The 17,984-nt window shown below is 43.4% G+C and overlaps 1 protein-coding gene across 1 annotated transcript in view; it reads left to right on the top strand.

The window, feature by feature from the left end:
* The window catches only part of WNT16 (Wnt family member 16), a 53,612-nt gene that overhangs the window by 16,567 nt on the left and 19,061 nt on the right, over positions 1 to 17,984 (top strand). The window contains exon 3 of the mRNA XM_086929647.1: positions 11,885 to 12,171. Within this exon, the coding sequence (XP_086785773.1) occupies positions 11,885 to 12,171 (287 nt within the window). The remainder of the gene's footprint in view (positions 1 to 11,884; positions 12,172 to 17,984) is intronic.

Raw genomic sequence — 17,984 nt, 5'->3', positions numbered from 1 at the left:
AACGGACATGCCAACACGATCCCCCATTCTTAGGGGGTGGGAGTACCTGCTGAAATGCTGACCTACCTTTACTATTGTAGAAGCACATATCCGTTCTCTGTCCACCCTGCAAGGCTGCATTAGAACCTCTGCTGAAAAGGAATCCCTCGTCCCTAGTAATGCAGAGCACCTTCTGTAACTGTGTACTCCAGTCACTGGCGTGGGTAGGAGTGCTGGCTGAAATGCTGTTATTCCTTTCAGAGTGAGAGAATCCCCGAATACATTCTCTCCTACTTCCCAAGTGTGTAGCATTTCCTGATAACATGCTTTCAATTAATTTCCAATGAGAGAGTGTCCCTGCTGAGACACCGTCCATCTTTCACCAGTGTATGTGAGCTCCCGATGAAATGCTGTCAGCTCCTTACCTATATATAGTGGTACTAGTTCCTCCTGAAATACTCTACTCCTCCGCATTGAACTTGCTGAAATGCTGTCCACCACTAAAGAGTGCAGAGGGCTATCTGAAGAAAAGCCATACATCTTTGACTTGTTACAACTTTCTTTTTTGTTTAAGCAGCAATAAGTATTGACGCACTAGTGCAATGCGGAAACATTTACTATTCCTGAGGTGTGGTTGTTCACCAAGTTTATAGGAGCTCTATGTATAACATAAAACGCAAATGTATACCATTCTTCCTGCCAAACCAATACACAGAGTAGCTCTTTCTCAGCAATAGGCACAGAGGGCCAGATGTACGACCCGCCAATTAGCGAGTCGCAAATTGCGTCGCATGTGCAACTCGCAATTTGAGACTCGCTAATTGGGATGCACAACAGTGTCTGAGACACTGTTTGTGATTCCCAATGGGGTCGCAAATTGCGTAACTCAAGCGTATTAAAGAGGCTGTCGCAATTTGCGACCCTATTGGGAGTGGCTGGCCCTCCCAGGGATGGTGACCTGCTGGGGTCAGCAGACCTCCACGTCTAGGACTGCTTTTAAATAAAGCAGGTTTTAAAAAAAAATGCAACCCGTTTCCCTTAAAGGAAAATGGGATGCATTTAAAAAATAAAAATGAAGCTTTTCAGTTTAATTTTTTAAGGGCAGGCAGTGGTCCCTGGGACCACTGCCTGCCCTTAAAAAACTATTTGCGCACCCATTCACAAAGGGGAAGGGGACCACTTGGAGACCCCATCCCATTTGCGAGTGCTTTGCCAATCTTCTGAGAAGGGTGGTAAACTGCAATTGTTTTGCGACCGCAATTGCGGTCGCAAAACATTCTTACATAGCTTAAGGAGTCGCTATTAGGAAGGGACGCCCTTGGAACGCCCCTTCCTAATAGCGAGTCGCTAATCCTATTTTGCGAGTTGCTAATTGATTTGCATTTCGCAAAATAGGATTAGTGCATGGGCCACAGGTTTTTTGTGGTCTCAAATGGGTCTAAAACCCATTTACGCCCACAAAATACCTTTGTACATCTTGCCCAGAGTGTTACTATAGTTTCTTTTCCGGAAGCCCGCTATCCTCCCTTTAAATCAACTAGTCTGCATGCTATTTTCTAAACATGCTTGTGTAGACTCAGGCACTTCAGGCTATCGTGGCCTCAATATCCTCTGAAAAAATACAGTTTCCTTAATATCATCTGACAAAAATTTGGGGCATATTATCTAGGAAGTGGCGGTGAGAGGCGTTAGCCTCCTTGGCTTACCACCTCTCATTGCCACTTCGGAAGAGCCAGGCTGCACAGTATTACCAAGGATATGGTGCAGCCCGGCATTTCCCCCTGCAATGGCGCTAAATCTCACGACTTAACGCCAATGCAGGTACCCTTGCTCCAGAATGCAAGGGTGTCTGCGAGCAGGGAGGTTTGTTTATGAACAGGAAGGTGTCCCTTCCAGTACATAAACAAACCTAGGATGCCATTTTGTAACTTACATGTGTGCTGCTACATGCAGCACACATGTAAGTTACAAAATGGCATTTACAAAAAAGGTTTGTTTATGTACAGGAAGGAACACCTTCCTGTTCATAAACAAACCTTGGCATTTTGGTTTTTCTATGTGTGCTGCACAAGGCAGCCCACATGGAAATAGCAAAAACGAGTGGAAATGAAGTATTTCTCCTCGTTTCGCCACCTTAAGACGTGGATTTTCCTGGTCTCTTAAGTTCGGCACTGCCACCTATCATCGTCTCTCTTGAAAATAGGTGGCAGCGGCAAAGTGAATGGGTGTTGCTGTGGAACACCCACTGCAACACCCACTGCACGCCCCTTCCACACTAATTTTAGTGTGAAAGGGGCCCTATTACCAAGACAGCGATAAGCCACTTATTATGGCTTTTAGCCACGTTATATGGTTAAACGCTGCCTTGGTAATAGGGCGCTGACCCTATTGCCACCACAACCTCACAAAAAGTGATTTTGTGGTGGCAATAGCGGCTTGAGAATATGCCCCTGTGTATCCTAAATTTCAATTGCAGAAATAACGCCTCATTCTAATACATTAATAGAAAATCGACACCGAATGGAGTGAAATCTTTGTAAATGATATTTAGGCCACATATTTATGTATGAAGATAGTCTTGTTAACAATATTCTGACATATAACCCCAGGGTGCTTTGAACACGTATGTCTTGCACATAATTGCTACTGTCCTTGTCCTGTACAAAATGACCAGCCATTCAAGTTCAAGTTCAGGAATTTGTATAGCGCACTACTCACCCAGAGGGTCTCAAAGCACTTGAGGGAGGGTGGGTTCATTACTTATCGAATAGCTTGGTTCATCCGCTGAATTTGCATTATGCTTCAAATGTCAATCTCAACTTCGGAGTGGCCTAACTTCATGCTGGGGCAGAACTCAATGCATTTGTATAGTTTCGGCCAACATAGTTTGCATATCTGGTCCGAATTTTGACTTTGAAGTACACTGTGAGTACATTTTGCACACATGTATTTTATGTCATTCCAGTGAAAATAAATGTGGCCAAATAAAACAAGTTATTCACAGCAACATTAGTTATAAACATAGATTCAGGCAGTTATTACTACAGTGCAATAGTCAAATCGTAATGTCATTACCCCTGTACATGGTTCATTCGTCTAAATCTTCACCCACTTGATCTTCACTGCTTCACGCTGTGGGCCTTTGCAATTCAAGTGCACCAGTCATCACAAAGACTTCTAAATTGTCATGGACTGCACAGATCGCAATTTACCATTCGTAGCTGTAGATTACCACTGAGTTACACAAGGCATCTTTCACACTTTCCTTGGCTCTTTCTCAAATCTCCACAGGGCATTGTGCTCCCATCTTGAGCAGCAAGTTGTTGTCTTATTACTGTCATGGGGACAACAAGCAACCAACCGGACAGGACAGTGCCGAGCACTTGTCACAACTGCCCCAAAAGGACACCCCTCCCTGGTTGAATTGCCCACAGTGAGGTCATCGTTGGGAACACCTCTTACTCACCCACTTACATGACACCGAGCCAATCTACATTCACCACCTCAAAGGGGAAGCGACTTGCGACTTTCTTTCACGAGGAACTGTCCCAGACGAGGAATGAACCTGATAAGGCTGACACATATGGGGTATAGGGAAGATTTACTCTGGTGGCTTTCTTGGGATACAAGAAGTCATTCATGTTGCATAGAGACAAGGTGAGCTTCGGATATGTATATTCCAAAAAAGAAGAGAAGTCTCAGAAGTGAAGTGATGAGAAAAAAATTAGAGCTTAAAAGACTTGAGGGCTGTTCCTTAATCAAACTCAACAAGTCAAGGCATTGGGATTCGTACCTTGGTAGGTCTGTAAACTAAAGTCTTACAAATATTTCTAACCCATTTACCAGTGTAGGTGAAAGCAACACTTGGACTCTATAAAACCGTAGTTCTCCTTCTCACCGCTTGCAAATGAACAATGAAAAATGATTCAGGGCGAAGCATGGCTATAGATCCTCATATTCTGGTAGAGATGGAAAAATCCAAGAACTCAAAGCAAGAACATGCAAATTCACAAAGCCAAAATCCTTCTCAAAGTAAAACCTTAAAAGCAAAAATACTGATATTGGCCATTATAAATCAACAAACGAATAATCATTCTAAAAAAGGGGAACGTTAATAATTTTGAAAACAGTTAGATTTACCAGGAGGGTACCCCAAAAGCACTCTAGGTCAAATGCCTAGATTAATTCAATGAAAATATGGCTAGAGATTGGTGCCGCTGAAGATATGAAAATCAAAAAGAGGCCACATACCACACGTTATCATTCCCTGTCTCCGGCCAATGCTGTTGAAAATTCCTTTTGGAGTGTCTTTGTTTATCCAGTCCTCGGAAGCTTGTTTCCGGTCCAGGGAAGACATGGCTTGGCAGTTCGGGCTGGACTGTTCCCATGAGGCACAGGGTCAGACTGATTTGCATATGGCCATGTCTGAACTGGGGTGGCAGAGTGGGCTAAAGAATGGTGATGGATTAAACCCAGATCTGTTGACTGGGTGTGAGTGTTTGATTGGTTCAGATGCTCCGTCCATCACCACCACCTTTTGTACCACTTTGTTTATCTAGCTGCATCCATTTGAAACTGTTCTGTATTAAGTTAGCCTCTTTTTACTGTGCATGCAGATCACAAACAATAGTTTAAATATTATACATGTGAATGGACATTTTTTCAGAACACGTTTATACTAGACTCAATTGCCTCAATGGTTCTTTAATAAACTTTGCCCAGGAATAAAATCCGCCTTTATATGTTTAATTTGCAGCACTTGTAACACCTATTTAAATTTATTTCCTTCTTTCCTTCATGTTTTCTTTCCATGTTCAATCTTTCTTTGTTTCTTGCTTTCTTTCTCTCTTGCATTCTTCCTCACCATCAATCCCTTGTTCTTTTCATTTTCTTTCTTTCTTATTCTTTCTTTATTTTCGTCTTTCTTTCCTTTTTTCATTCTTTTTTTCTTCCTTTCTTTTTGATTTCTTTCTTTCTTTCCTATTTTCCTTTTTTCCTTCTTTCTTTCTGTCTTTTATCCTTCCGTCTTTGATTCTATTTTGCTTTCTTTCCTGCTTGTTTTTCTTTGTTTTTTCCTTGTCTTTTCTTTCTTTTTTCTTTCTTCCCCACTTCTCTTCTGTACTTGTTTCTTTCTGTTCTTTCTTTCTTTATGTCTTCCCTTTGTTCTTTATTTCCTTTGTTCTTTTTTTCTTTCTCAAATTCAAGAGGCTAACAACCAGTGGTAGAACGGTTTACTTTTATATGTTTGTGTTAGCCAAGAATTTTTTATTTTACTAAAATAATTGGCTGCTAATTGGTGTTTTCAGCCACACTTTATCCATTTGTGTGTGTTAGTGTCATTCACATTTTTCTTCAACCCACTCAAGCATGCAAAGATGAAACGCATCTGTCCATTTCAGCCATTAACTGACTTCACTATGAGTTACAGTATACTTTTCTTTCACAATGAGCACAACCACAGTACGTTCCCTTCAGTGCCAGGGAGTACTATGCTAATGTGTGCTTTTTTCTGAATTAAAAAAAAAACATTTTTGCCTTTAATCAATTTTTTAGGCATGAACAACACCAAGCAGCTTTCAGAATAAGGAAGTTGTGCGAAGACATAACAAAACATGGCAAGAATTGCTAAAAGGCTGGCAAAGAACTCCAGACCTATTGGCTTTGCCAATGACTGTACATGTTATGGGGATGTTTTAGTTTTTTTTTACAAAGTGTATGGTCCCTGAATTTCAAAGCTAGAATATCGAGGTATACAAAAGTCAAGGACCAAATATTGAATCCAAAATATTGAAAGGTAAATACGTATATATACCTAACACCAAAACAAAGAGTTGCCCCTATGATAACAGCCACAAAGAAGGTTATCCCATTTGAAGCTGAGGATGACAACGCAGGCGCCTTCAAATGTCCACCAAAAATTAGCTCGGATTGCCGGGTGCCGATTCAGAATTGCAGGGCTCAGGCTATAGGAGCGTAAAAGACAGTGCATTCGACATTCTGTGTTGCATCACCCCACTTGGGTCTTATGATGGACAATATTGGGACAGACAACAGCACCAACATGGATTGAGAAGTATGTAGAGCACTACAAAGACCAGAATACATAGCGCCTGAATAAGGCATGTGACACGCCCACTGGGGTGGGATTGTAAATAAAAGCAAACAGGTGCTGTTCACAGCTGCTGTCGTGTTCTTAGTCTTCAGGCTCGTGATCAAGAACATCTGTTTGATACGCGGAGAGGTGCTAATTTTTGGTGGACATTTGAAGGCGCCTGCGTTGTGATCCTCAGCTTCAAAAGGGATAACCTTCTTTGTGGCCGTTCTTATGGGGGCAACTCTTTGTTTTGGATACCTAACACCAAATCTAGTTACTTTAATGATATATATCTTCAAGGTAGTGGAGTTAGAAATAGTATATCTTCCTGTATGTGCACTTACCTCTAGATATTTTGGTGTTCCATATCTTGTCCAGAATAGTTTTGTATCTCGCTATTCTTAGCATTGATATTCAGTAGTACAATCTGCAGAAAGCCATGTAGGAGAATGGAAAAGAGTACTCCTGTCGGACTGTTTTATATATTCTTAAACAGTTTAGTGAATCACCACCTCTCTCTTTAAAATGGTGCCAAAGCTGTTGACGAAACTGGTATGTGCAACCATCATGCTATGTAAGCGCACAGATGTTCAAACCAGAGATGGCTCAACAATTATATTCAAAATTATACTATAAAACCAAGTCAAATTGAATTGGTTTATTTATTTACTTATTGATTTCTATTTTGCAATATTCAGCTCAAAGTGTCTTGGCACTAGGAAACATGGCAAGGTAGATTGTGGAAGGAAGATTGAACTAAAAAAGCAAATCAAAACGAAAAAGTCTCATGGTCCTATGAAAATACCCAAAGACACAACATAGTTCCAGGGAGAGGACATTCTAATAATAGGGGCCCAAGACCCAGAAAACGTTGTCCTAACATCGACAGTGCTCTTCTCTATTCATAATTCTACCTCTATGTACCTTGAATCAATGTACCTAAATGTAGAGTTAAGTGTATAAAATCTATATTTACATATGTATACTTTCTGTGTCGATAAGTTGATTGTCAATATTTTTGGAAGAATATTTTTATAGCACTATATTTAGTACTTAGTGTTCCGTTACCACTCCTGCCCTGGATTTGAAACGTGCAAAAAATACAGCAGCGAAACCTATTAACCCAAGTGAGTCATAAGTGAGTCGAGGGGGTCTGTTTGAGTGCTCAAAAAGAGCAAACAAATTGTGAAAGGATCAATTGTAATGTAGTATATGGCCCTAAGAAAGATCTCCTACTGAAGGGTTCTGAGAAACATCACAGAAAGTATTCACAGTACCAATGAATGAAACAGAACATGACAAAGGCTCATTCATGGAACTTGTATTTCAAAATGGTGTATGTAAGGAACTACAAAACAGAGTGAAGTGACAAAGACTTTAAATGGGCAGGATCCCTCTGGGTCCCAGACCCAGTAGCATTTAATTGAAGCAGGTCTATGTTCATGTCCTTTACTGGGAAAACACAGATGATTTATGAACAATTACTGTAATAAATATTCAGGCAATCCACGTCAGCGATTTAGTTCCCATTTAAATTTCACGTTTTACTGAGTCTTGCACTCCAATAGAGTGTTAACTGTTGCCAAGATATTTTATTTTTGTGTTTTTTTGTTCGTTCAAAGGAAGGTTGCGAGCAAGGGATTTATTTGGCGCTTAGAATTTAACAGTGTAGTGCAGTCTATGTTGATTAGACTTAGCAGCTGAATGAAGCAGCAACTGTTCAATTTATTATGAACCTGTTATCTCAGATCTATGGTAACTACCACACTAGCCCCATAGAACTACAATAGTTAGAACAGATTCTGTGAAAAACTTGTGATTTCAAACAGTGAATGAGATATTGAACACAAAAATGAAGGTAAAGCAACACGAAGAAAGTTTGTTTTTAGAAAAAATTATTATTATTTATATTCATCCAGAAATAAATCATCAAAGAAAATGAAGGGTGTACAGTTATTAACAAATGCATATATTTCTTATGTAAATGGAGCTGATGAAACAATCCATAAATACAGAAGAAAACAATCCAGTCTAAGAGAAATTAAATAAAATTGACTTCTTTAAGAGATGATGAATAGAAAGCCAAAAGTTGGAGAAGAGACTTGGATTGAATTGTCAACGTTTCGGTCTCAGTGGTGTAATCCAGAGACCATCATCAGGACAGGGAGGTAATGTAATAAGGATGACCCCTATGAAAAACATATTTAATAAAATTAACAATTAAGCCTAAAACGTGTTGCGAACATGTGAAAATAGCTTAGACATATATTTACATTATTCACATTATGACATTTCAATGGATTGTACATTATTCATGGAGCTCAAGTCTAACTAAGTGGTCAGTGTGGTGACCAGACAGTAAACTGATTAGATATGCTTAGAAAATAGGGAGCAAAAACACTTACTTATACAGTGTATGAGACCAAGCTATTGGTGAACTCGCATAAAATTTAAAAGTTCATTGCCTGTAAAGGATGAAAAGAGAGCCATGAATGAGCTCACAAATAACCACGTGTGTTGTTACAGGTATCCATGTTAGTGAGGAGACCCATTTACCTTAGGGAAGCTTCAAGTCTGCCCTTAGATTGTATCCAAAAGTCCTGGTCAGCACAAGATTCTTTTTGTTGATGGAAACTGTGGCATGAGTCTCAGGATCCGGGATAGCTGTAGGGAGTGTAACATCAGACATCTAATTGCTATCTAATGTGATTTAAAGAATATATGACTTTATACAGAATTTAAAATTTAAACTCATATTATAGTCCATATGGGTGTATTTAGCTAGGTGTTAACGCTGCTCACAGCTGAGAGATCATGTTTTGAGTATATTCTCAGATTGTATAAGTAACTGAGGTCGATTTAATACAGGGCGTGTATTTGGGCATCTGAGGTCTATCTTTACTAAATAGTGGTTAATCTTGTGACAGAGACAAAAACGGAATTAGACGCGGATGTCTATTTCGATGTAAATGACCCCACGTGTTCAAGTAGTGTAGCAGAGTGAGCGTTAAAGACACCAAAGCATTGCTTTGGTGTCTTTAACGCTCACTCTGCTACAATATCTCATTCACTGTTTGAAATCACAAGTTTTTCACGGAATCTGTTCTAACTATTGTAGTTCTATGGGGCTAGTGTGGTAGTTACCATAGATCTGAGATAACAGGTTCATAATAAATTGAACAGTTGCTGCTTCATTCAGCTGCTAAGTCTAATCATCATAGACTGCACTACACTGTTAAATTCTAAGCGCCAAATAAATCCCTTGCTGGCAACCTTCCTTAGAATACTTTGACTGCCCAAGCCCGCAAGGGTATATTGGGTCACCCACCGCTATCACTAGTTTTTGTTCGTTCAGCATATTACTCGTTCATTGAAATGGGTTGCATTCAGGTGTTTATAACTGCATCGATTAAGAGGTATAGAGCTGAAGATGCAGGCAGTGTGGATTTCTCACAGGGCCTGTCAGTGGGTCACAAAGGTGTTAAGAATACTTGATCTCCCATCGTTGACTTCTCTCCAGAGTGCACACAGACAACCATTGACAAAGCCAATAGTCCAGGCTGGTTTTAGGTGTATGTCAGTTGCTGTGTTATTATAATTGGATGTAATAACAGAAAGGTCAGAGTGACACCAAAATACCAACGAGTGGCACACTATGGAAATCACAGAAATTTACTTTACATGGTTAAGTAACACCTCTAAATACACAGGCCACACCCCTTTAGAGACCCCACTTTTTTCATCCCACTTAAAGGCCTGGAAGTGACAGAGCGGGCATGTGTATCTCACGCACGATTAGTAAAGTATAAGAACAGCGGTGTATTATGTTATGCGAATTTGCAGAGCATGGCTATTCACCTGTGAGGGAATCAAAGTGCTAAGTAGGGCAAGCCTGAGAGGGGAGTCCTGCCATGTCAGTAAGAGCCATGTCTAGAGTTTTTTCTGAAGTCCATGAGGGAGGGCGAGGTTCTAAAGTGTTTCAGGAGGTCGTTCTAGGTCTTGGCTGCAAGGTACGAGAAGGATGGTCCTCTGCTTCTGGTCTTCTTGATGCGAAGGAGGTGAGTTCTTGCCTGGGGCACAGATTGAAGGTGTCTGGTGGGTTGGTAGAAGTTGAGGCAGTGGTTGAGGTAATCTAGACTGATGTTGTGGAGAGCTTTGTAGGTGTGGGAGAGTAGCTTGAACTTACATATTTCCTGGACTGGGAGCTAGTAGAGATTGTTGAGGGTGCAGGGTAATGAGGTTATTTCACTGGATTTTCAGGAGGAGTCTGGTGGCGGCGTTCTGGGTAATTTGGAGTTGGTGTAGGACACGGACTGGTATTTAGATGTAGAGGGCATTTCCTTAATCAAGTCTACTTTTAATAAGAGCCTGGGCTACTGTTCGTCTGGTGTTCAGTGGGATTCACTTGAAAATCTTGAGTAGCATTCTCAGGATGTGGCAGCATGATGAGGAGACAACACTGATCTGTCTTCTCATGGAGAGGTTGGTGTCCAGGATGATCCTGAGGTTCTTGGCATAGACCACAGGAGTAAGTGGGGGGCCAAGTTCGGAGGGCCACCAAGAGGCGCCCCAGGGAGAGTGGTTGTTGCCCTGGGTTGAGTTTGGTTTCCAAGGGGCGACGTTGCTCATGCAGTTGGCAAAGTTTGCTTTGGCTGTGCTGGTTGGGTTGATGAGGGAGAGGATGAGCTGTGTGTTGTACCAGTAGGATACAATGTTGAAGCTCTGGGCCTTGACGATGTGCGCGAGAGGCGTCATGTAGACGTAGAATGTTGGGATGAGCGACGATCCTTCAGGCACTCCAGGGATGAGTTTCTTGGGTTCTGAGGTGCAGGGGGGAAGTCTAACTCATTGAGTTCTGTCTGTGAGGAAGGATATCCACTTGAGGACCAGTTTGCAGATACCCAAGTGCTGAAGATTTCTGATGAGTGACTTGTGGGAAACTATTGAAAGCTGCAGTTAAGACGAGTAGGATGAGTGAGGCTGTTTCTCATTGGTCGAGGATGCTTCTGATATGGTCTTTCTCTGTGTGAAAGCCTGATTGAGAGCTGTCTGTGATTTCATGGAGCTCTAGGTGGTCTGCGAGTTGGGTGTTGAAGGCTTTCTCCATGACTTTAGTTGGAAAAGGCAGGATAGAGATGGGCTTGTAGCTGCTGCGGGTGTTGGTGTCCGCTGTTTGTTTCCTCAATAGGGCATTAACTTGTGAAATTTTCCAGCAAAACGGGAAGGTGGCAGTGGCTATGGAGGTGTTGATGATACTGGTGAGCACAGGGAGATGATTGCTCTTCCAAGGTTGGATATGAAGTGGTGGCATGGGTTTGAGGGGGCTCCTGTGTGAATGGTATTCATCAGAGTAGTGTTTTCTTTATTCAAGAAGTGATTCCTGTTGCTTAGCTGCTGTTTGTCGACGAAGGAGGTGTATGGCTGGTTGGGGAGTTCATATTGGTATGCTGTGGGGGGAATGTATTGTAGTTCTTGCCAATCTTATGTTCAGTAGAAACAAGTGAAGACACTAATGTTAGCCAGAATAATGACTCAGGTCCAAAATGCCAATAATACTGATTTGGCTATAGCTCATATGATTTTTCAAATTGGAAAACACATATTCTCATTGGATATTGAGATTATCTGGTAGTAATTCTTGACAGTTTCCAAAGGTAATACAGATGTACTGGAAAACGACAGCCGTCTCATATTGTTGCAGCCTCTTTCCAGCCCCCCTTCACAATTTATGAGTTCCCAGAATAATTTTTTATATTTTCAAGCACAAATATGTATTCCAAGAGCTCACACCTCATATTGCTTTCTTTGCAGGGACTAAGGAAACAGCATTCATTTATGCAGTGACAGCGGCAGGGCTCGTCCACTCAGTGACAAGGACCTGCAGTGCCGGGAACATGACTGAGTGCTCGTGTGATGCAAGCCTACAGAACAGTGGCTCTGCCAGTGAGGGCTGGCATTGGGGTGGCTGTTCAGATGATATTCAGTATGGAATGTTGTTCAGCAGAAGATTTGCCGACAGTCCTACTACAAACTCAACTGGAAAAGAAACTGATAGCCTGGCATTGATGAACCTGCACAACAGCGAGGCTGGCAGGCAGGTATGTATTAGAAATCCAATCACAGGGCCATGCCTCTGAGAAGATGTCTCCATAAACAGATAAAGGCAGACTGGCGGATGTATGGATAGATGTACAAAGCGATTTCGCAACCACTAACTCTGTAAAATGCAAAATCACAGGTGTTACCACTACAAAATGCCTTTTCTCAATGTACAAAAGCACTTTTATGAGTCAGACAATTCTTTTCGACTCCTTTAGAGGGATTTTGAAATCCATTCACAATTACAAATAAGAGGGGGAAAAGAATAATGTATCAATTAGTGTCTCAATGGTTAGTGACAGCAATTGCAGTTGTAAACCATTGAGAAGTTACCGAATGCTGAGTTGGGATGGTAGCTGAACCGCAAAGGGGAAGATGACCCTTTAGTTTAGTTTGGTTTAGTTTACAGTCTTATATAGCGCTTGAAACACCCTCAGAAGGGTATCTCAGCTCTCGGGTCATGCAACAGAGGTAACAGCAGTGGGCTGGCCTAGAACAGAGCTGTTTTCAGGGCTTTCCTAAATTTTCGATGGTCCGGGCATTGTATTAAGGCAATAGGGAGTTGGTTCCATATTAGTAGCGCTTGGTATGAAAAGGTCTTGCCTCCTGTTCGCGTCTTTTTTATTCTGGGGATCTTAAGTAGGGATTTAGAGCTTGATCGCATAGCTCAGTGTGGGGTGTAGTGGTGGAGCCTCTCCGCCAGGTAGGAGGGTGCATTTCCCCAAATTGCTTTGTGTGTTAGGCAGCAGATCTTGAATTTCACACGCTCCGATATGGGAAACCAATGTAGCTGGTGGAGGAGGGGGAGTGAAGCTGATCTGTGGGGGGGGGGGGCATTTAAGACTAAACGTGCAGCAGTATTTTGTATCATCTGTAGACGGTTAAATGAGGCCTCGTTGGTTGCAATCAATAAGGCATTACAATCAGGCCCGGACTGGCCATAGCGGGCACCGGGCAATCTCCCGGTGCGCCGCAAGGGTGGGGGCCGGTTTTGAGCCCCTGGGGGTCGATTTTGTTACAGGGCCGTTTTTGCAGCATAAAACAAAATTGGCAGAAAACCGGCCCTAGTAAAGTGCTCGCAGGCACCTCCAACCCCCCTGAGTGGGGAGGGGGGGGGGTGGGGGTGGGGGGGCGGCCAAGGACTTTGCCAGGGCCGGTTTTGCTTCCCAGTCCGGCCCTGATTACAATAGTCTAGCTTACTCAGTACTAGGGTCTGAATCAAGGTCTTTCTCACAGTGTCGGGAAGAAAGGGGAAGACTCTCCTCAGTAGGCCCTATACATGAAATCATGAGCCCACAGTGTGTGTTACATGCTTTTTCATGGTGAGGGCCTGTTCGAGGTACACTCCCAGGTTCTTAGCTGTGGAAGCAGGGGTTGGGGCGTTACCCAGTTCCTGAGTCCACCAGTGAGGTGTCCACAGAAGTGGGGCGTCTCCAAAGAGCAATACCTCTGTTTTTCCGGCATTCAGCTGGAGGAAGTTGTATTCTATCCATTGTGAGATTGCCAGCATGCCGGAGGAAAAGGTGGATTGAGCTGTCTGAGAGGCTTTGTTGAAGGAGAAGGTGAGTTGGGAGTCGTCCCCATAGGAAATTGGGACAAACCTGTAGTCCTTTAATAGAGCTGGCAAGGGGGCTATGTAGATGTTGAACATAGGCGGGCTTAAGCATGATCCCTGGGGTACCTCCTTGGTTAGTTCTTGTGATTTGGACCAGTATGGGCCAAGGTTAATCATTTGAGATCGATTAGAGAGGAAGCTAGTCACACATTTAAAGACTACTCCTCCTATTCCTGCCTCCCTTATTCTCTTGAGCAAAGTCTGGTGGTCGACCGTATCGAAAGCGGTGGAGAGGTCTAACAGCACCAGGAGGGTGGGTTGGCTCTTATCAAAGGCAAGCTTGATGGTATCGGTGACGGCCATCAGGGCCGATTCTGTGCTATATTTGGGTCGGAAACCCGATTGAGCCGGGTCCAAGTAGCCAGCCACTTCGATATGGTCAGATAAATGTTTGTTGACATGTTTTCCCAGAACTTTGCTCAGATAAGGTAGGAGGGAGGTGGGGCGGAGGTTTATGAGATTTTCCATAGGCATTTGGGTGTTTTTCCGGATTGGGATGATCTGGGCCACCTTCCATGAGGGAGGTAGGTGTCCTTCCTCAAGAGATTGGTTCAGTATGGAGCAGATAGGGTCTGAAAGTAGTTTGGCAAGAGATGGAGAGATCCTAGCAGGTAGGACATCAAGCGGAGATCCGGATTTTATTTTACACATTATTGTTTCAGTTTCTTCTTGCGTTAAAGGGTGGGAAGTTCAGCATCGTTTTCGTTTTTGGAGTAGGGCTGGGAGGGGGTGCTGTGAGAGTGTCTACAGGAGGGGAGATCTGGTAGAGAGGATTTTGTTATATATGCTATCAATTTTCTGTATGAAATAGCCACTTATTTTATCACAGAGCAATTGGGAAAGGCCTTCTTCTGATTTGCATGCTTTGGGGTTGGTGAAAGTTTTCAGAATTTGATACATGGATTTAGGGGTGTTTTCAGCTTGGCTGAGTTGTTGGGCTATATGGGTTTTCCGGGCAAGCTTAGTATTTTTATGATAGAGGGTGCGAGCGGCTTTATATTTTTCTTTATTGGTTATGAGGTGGGTGTGGCGCCATTTCCTTTCGAGGCTATTGCACTTGTTTTTTTTCCTTGTGGAGTTCTGAGGAGAACCAGGCTGCCTGAGTTGGTCTGGGTTTGATAGGACCCACTTTTAGTGGGGCGGTCAGATTGATGGCAGCTAAGGTAGACTTGTTGAGGTGAGCTAGGCTTTCTGTAATGTTGTTATGTGGTAAGTCTCTAGTGGTAGTGAATGTGGTAGCGAAGGTAACTGGATTGACTTTATGCTATTGTCTGTAGAGATATTGTTTACACGGGATACGCCATTGTGGTTCTCTGGGGCCCTGTAGTTGGAAATCAATAATTGCATGGTCGGACCAGTTAACTGACTTAGGAGCTTCACATGTGAGGAGGGGGGAGTTAGAGAAGATAATGTCTAAGGTATGTTCTGTTATGTGAGTAGGGCCGTTGTTAGTTTTGTTAAGATTCAGTGTGGCTATGTCTGCTAGGAAGGACGAGGTTTCTGTTTTGTCGAGGCATTCGCTGTGGACGTTGAAGTTTCCCAGCAGTATAAAGTTGCTAGAGGAGATCATGTGTGAGGCTATCAACTCCATTAGTTGGAGGGAGAATTCGTCTAGAGGTCCTGGGGGGCGATAGACCAGTGCCCCTGTCCAGTTATGTTGGGGTGAGAGATCTAATCTGAAGATCATGATTTCGATCTGTTCATTGGGGTGCTGTTCTAGTATGTAGATTTTTGCCCGACCATTATAGATAATGGTGATCCCTCCTCTTGCTTTGGGTTGCCTATCTAGTCTGAGAAAACTGTATCCTTCTGGTAGGGCGATGGCGATTGCTGGGGTGCTGGTTTGGCTTCAGCCAAGTCTCAGTAATAAAGCAGACATCGTGGGAGTTGGTATTTAGTAGGTCCCATGTCTCAATTGCATGCTTGGGGAGGGATCTCAGTTTGCCCAGAAAGCCTTTCCGGTTTAGCCAGGTGAGAGTGGGCTTGTTTTTGGGGTTCAGGGTCGAGTCTCCACATTTCCCCGCCTTTAGTGGGTCTGGGTGGGAGATGAGATTAGGGGGTTGTGGTGCAGGCTGTGTTTGAGCTAAGTTCGCACTTTGACACCTGCAATGTGGTCATGAGAAGAACCCATCTAGGTCTTGGAGGTGGTGTTTACTATCCTTGTGGCTATGGTCGGGAGAGCGGCGATGGTTTTCTCCAATAAGTAGGAGCTCTGTCTTGGAGTAGGTAAGTTTGTGGTATGTGCCATGGTCTGGATGTAATTGGGCAGGGTCCCTGGCGGCTGGCAGCGGTCTGGCGCTGACAGGCGCAGATGGGCTTGCCTTTGGCGCTCCACCGTTGCACCACCGGTGCGCCCGCTGCGCGCTTCGGTGATCATCTGTTTTATGAGGGAAGTGAGGCGGGACTAGAGCGCTGACCTCCTCTCTGCAGGAAGTACCTCCCTTCACTCAAACAGGATATCCCGCGGTGGCCCGGGGAGAACGGCTCAGGGAAGCAGCGTGTTGTGCGGGTAAGATATGCTAAGTGCCAACAATTATTGAAATTAAAATTACACACAAGTTTAAAACGCCGCAGTTAAAAAGCAGAAAATCTGCGGTTTGTCAATTTCACTGTAGTAATCACTGTGAATCAGATGCAGTTGACAGGTCCTAGGAGTAGGAGCAGCTAGCGCACGATGCCGTTGCAAGTCAGTGCGGGTCCGGTGACCATCTGTTTATGGGGGAAGTGAGGCGGGACTAGAGCGTTGACCTCCTCCCTACCGGAAGCACCTACCATCACTCAAACGGGATATCCCGCGGTGGACCGAGGAGAACGGCTCGGGGGCGGCAGCGTGTATTGCAGGTAGGAGGTGCTAAGTGCCAACAATTATTGAAACTAAAATGACACACAAGTTTAAAATGCTGCAGTTAAAAAACAGAGAGTCTTCATTTGGTCGATTTCACTGTAGTAATCACCGTGAATCAGATGCAGTTGACAGGTCCTAGGAGTAGGAGCAGCTAGCGCACAGTGCCGTTTATAGTTCCCTGTGGGACACCTGCCCTTTTTTGAACCGTGCTGACAATCACAGAGGGAGACCTATGAGTAGACCAGTAGCATCGCAATATTAAAGACTAGTCGTAAAAAGTTGGTGTGCACCTTAAAGCATTCAATTTGTGGCCCTTGCATTAGGAAAACACAAACCATTCAGAAAAGACAAGGGCTATTTAGCTGAGTGTTTAAATATTGCATTCAGTCTGCAGAGACAGAAGAAGCATTCTAGGTAACCTTAGTGCTGCTTACTGCCCAAAACCACTCTTTGCTGTGCTAGAGGAAGACCCAACCTCTACTCAACAAGCTCCACAAATTACTTTCAGAAAGACCTCTTTCGAAGTATGTCAGTTTGTGACTTGGAGAAAAAATACAAAATCATACTGTTCCCATCAGCCCTATTAACATTAGGTGTGGTCCACCCCCTGGAGGATACCACTTCCTTCCCCGTACCCTTCATAAGCCTTCATTACAATTGGCTTGTTAATTACCATGGGGCCAGTAATAGGAGATGCTTGCACCACTGGAATTACAATGTCTGCGGTCATCTGCAGATCTGGTGTCTTTCACCCAGAAGCTCTATCTGTGAAGAGCAGATTGAGCTTCCCCAGAGTTACTAATGCCTAGGTATCATTAACTCAGTGCGATCTGAGCTACCAACCTCAGCTCCCGGGAACTAGTAATAATGAGGTCCATTGATTATGAGGGTAAATCATGAAGGGAAATAGTTAACTGTACTTGCCCTTTAAATTCAACAAAACCTTTTATCTCCCCCCTTGCCTCAAGGGCATAAATACCTAGGTAGAGGAGGACATTATCTTCACCATCCTGACAGTACTGTGTTAGATTTAGAGATCACAACAGGCCCAGCAGCAATCCTTATACCTTGAAAGGAACTGTTGTCATGGCGGTTCCCTTCAAAGTATAAAACGTTCAGTAACGTTTTCCAAAAATAAACTCCCAAACCATGAGTTTGTTTCCGAAAAATAAAAACCCCATGACCCCCGACACCCTGGGAGTTTTCTCTCAGGGCGTGGGAGTCATTGCTGTTATTTGTCCCTCACCATCCCTGCTTTTCCTGGCTGTGAAGGATAGTAAATAAAACATTAGACCATCAGTTATAAATAGAGTGCGTGGTGTTATGGCTGTATTTCGACGGCCAAGGCTCCA

The sequence above is a fragment of the Lissotriton vulgaris genome, chromosome 1_1 (assembly GCF_964263255.1).
Source record: "Lissotriton vulgaris chromosome 1_1, aLisVul1.2, whole genome shotgun sequence".
NCBI classification, from domain to species: Eukaryota; Metazoa; Chordata; class Amphibia; order Caudata; family Salamandridae; genus Lissotriton; species Lissotriton vulgaris.
The sequence above is the reverse complement of the archived record's forward strand: the minus strand, read 5'-3'. Positions and strand labels throughout refer to the sequence as shown.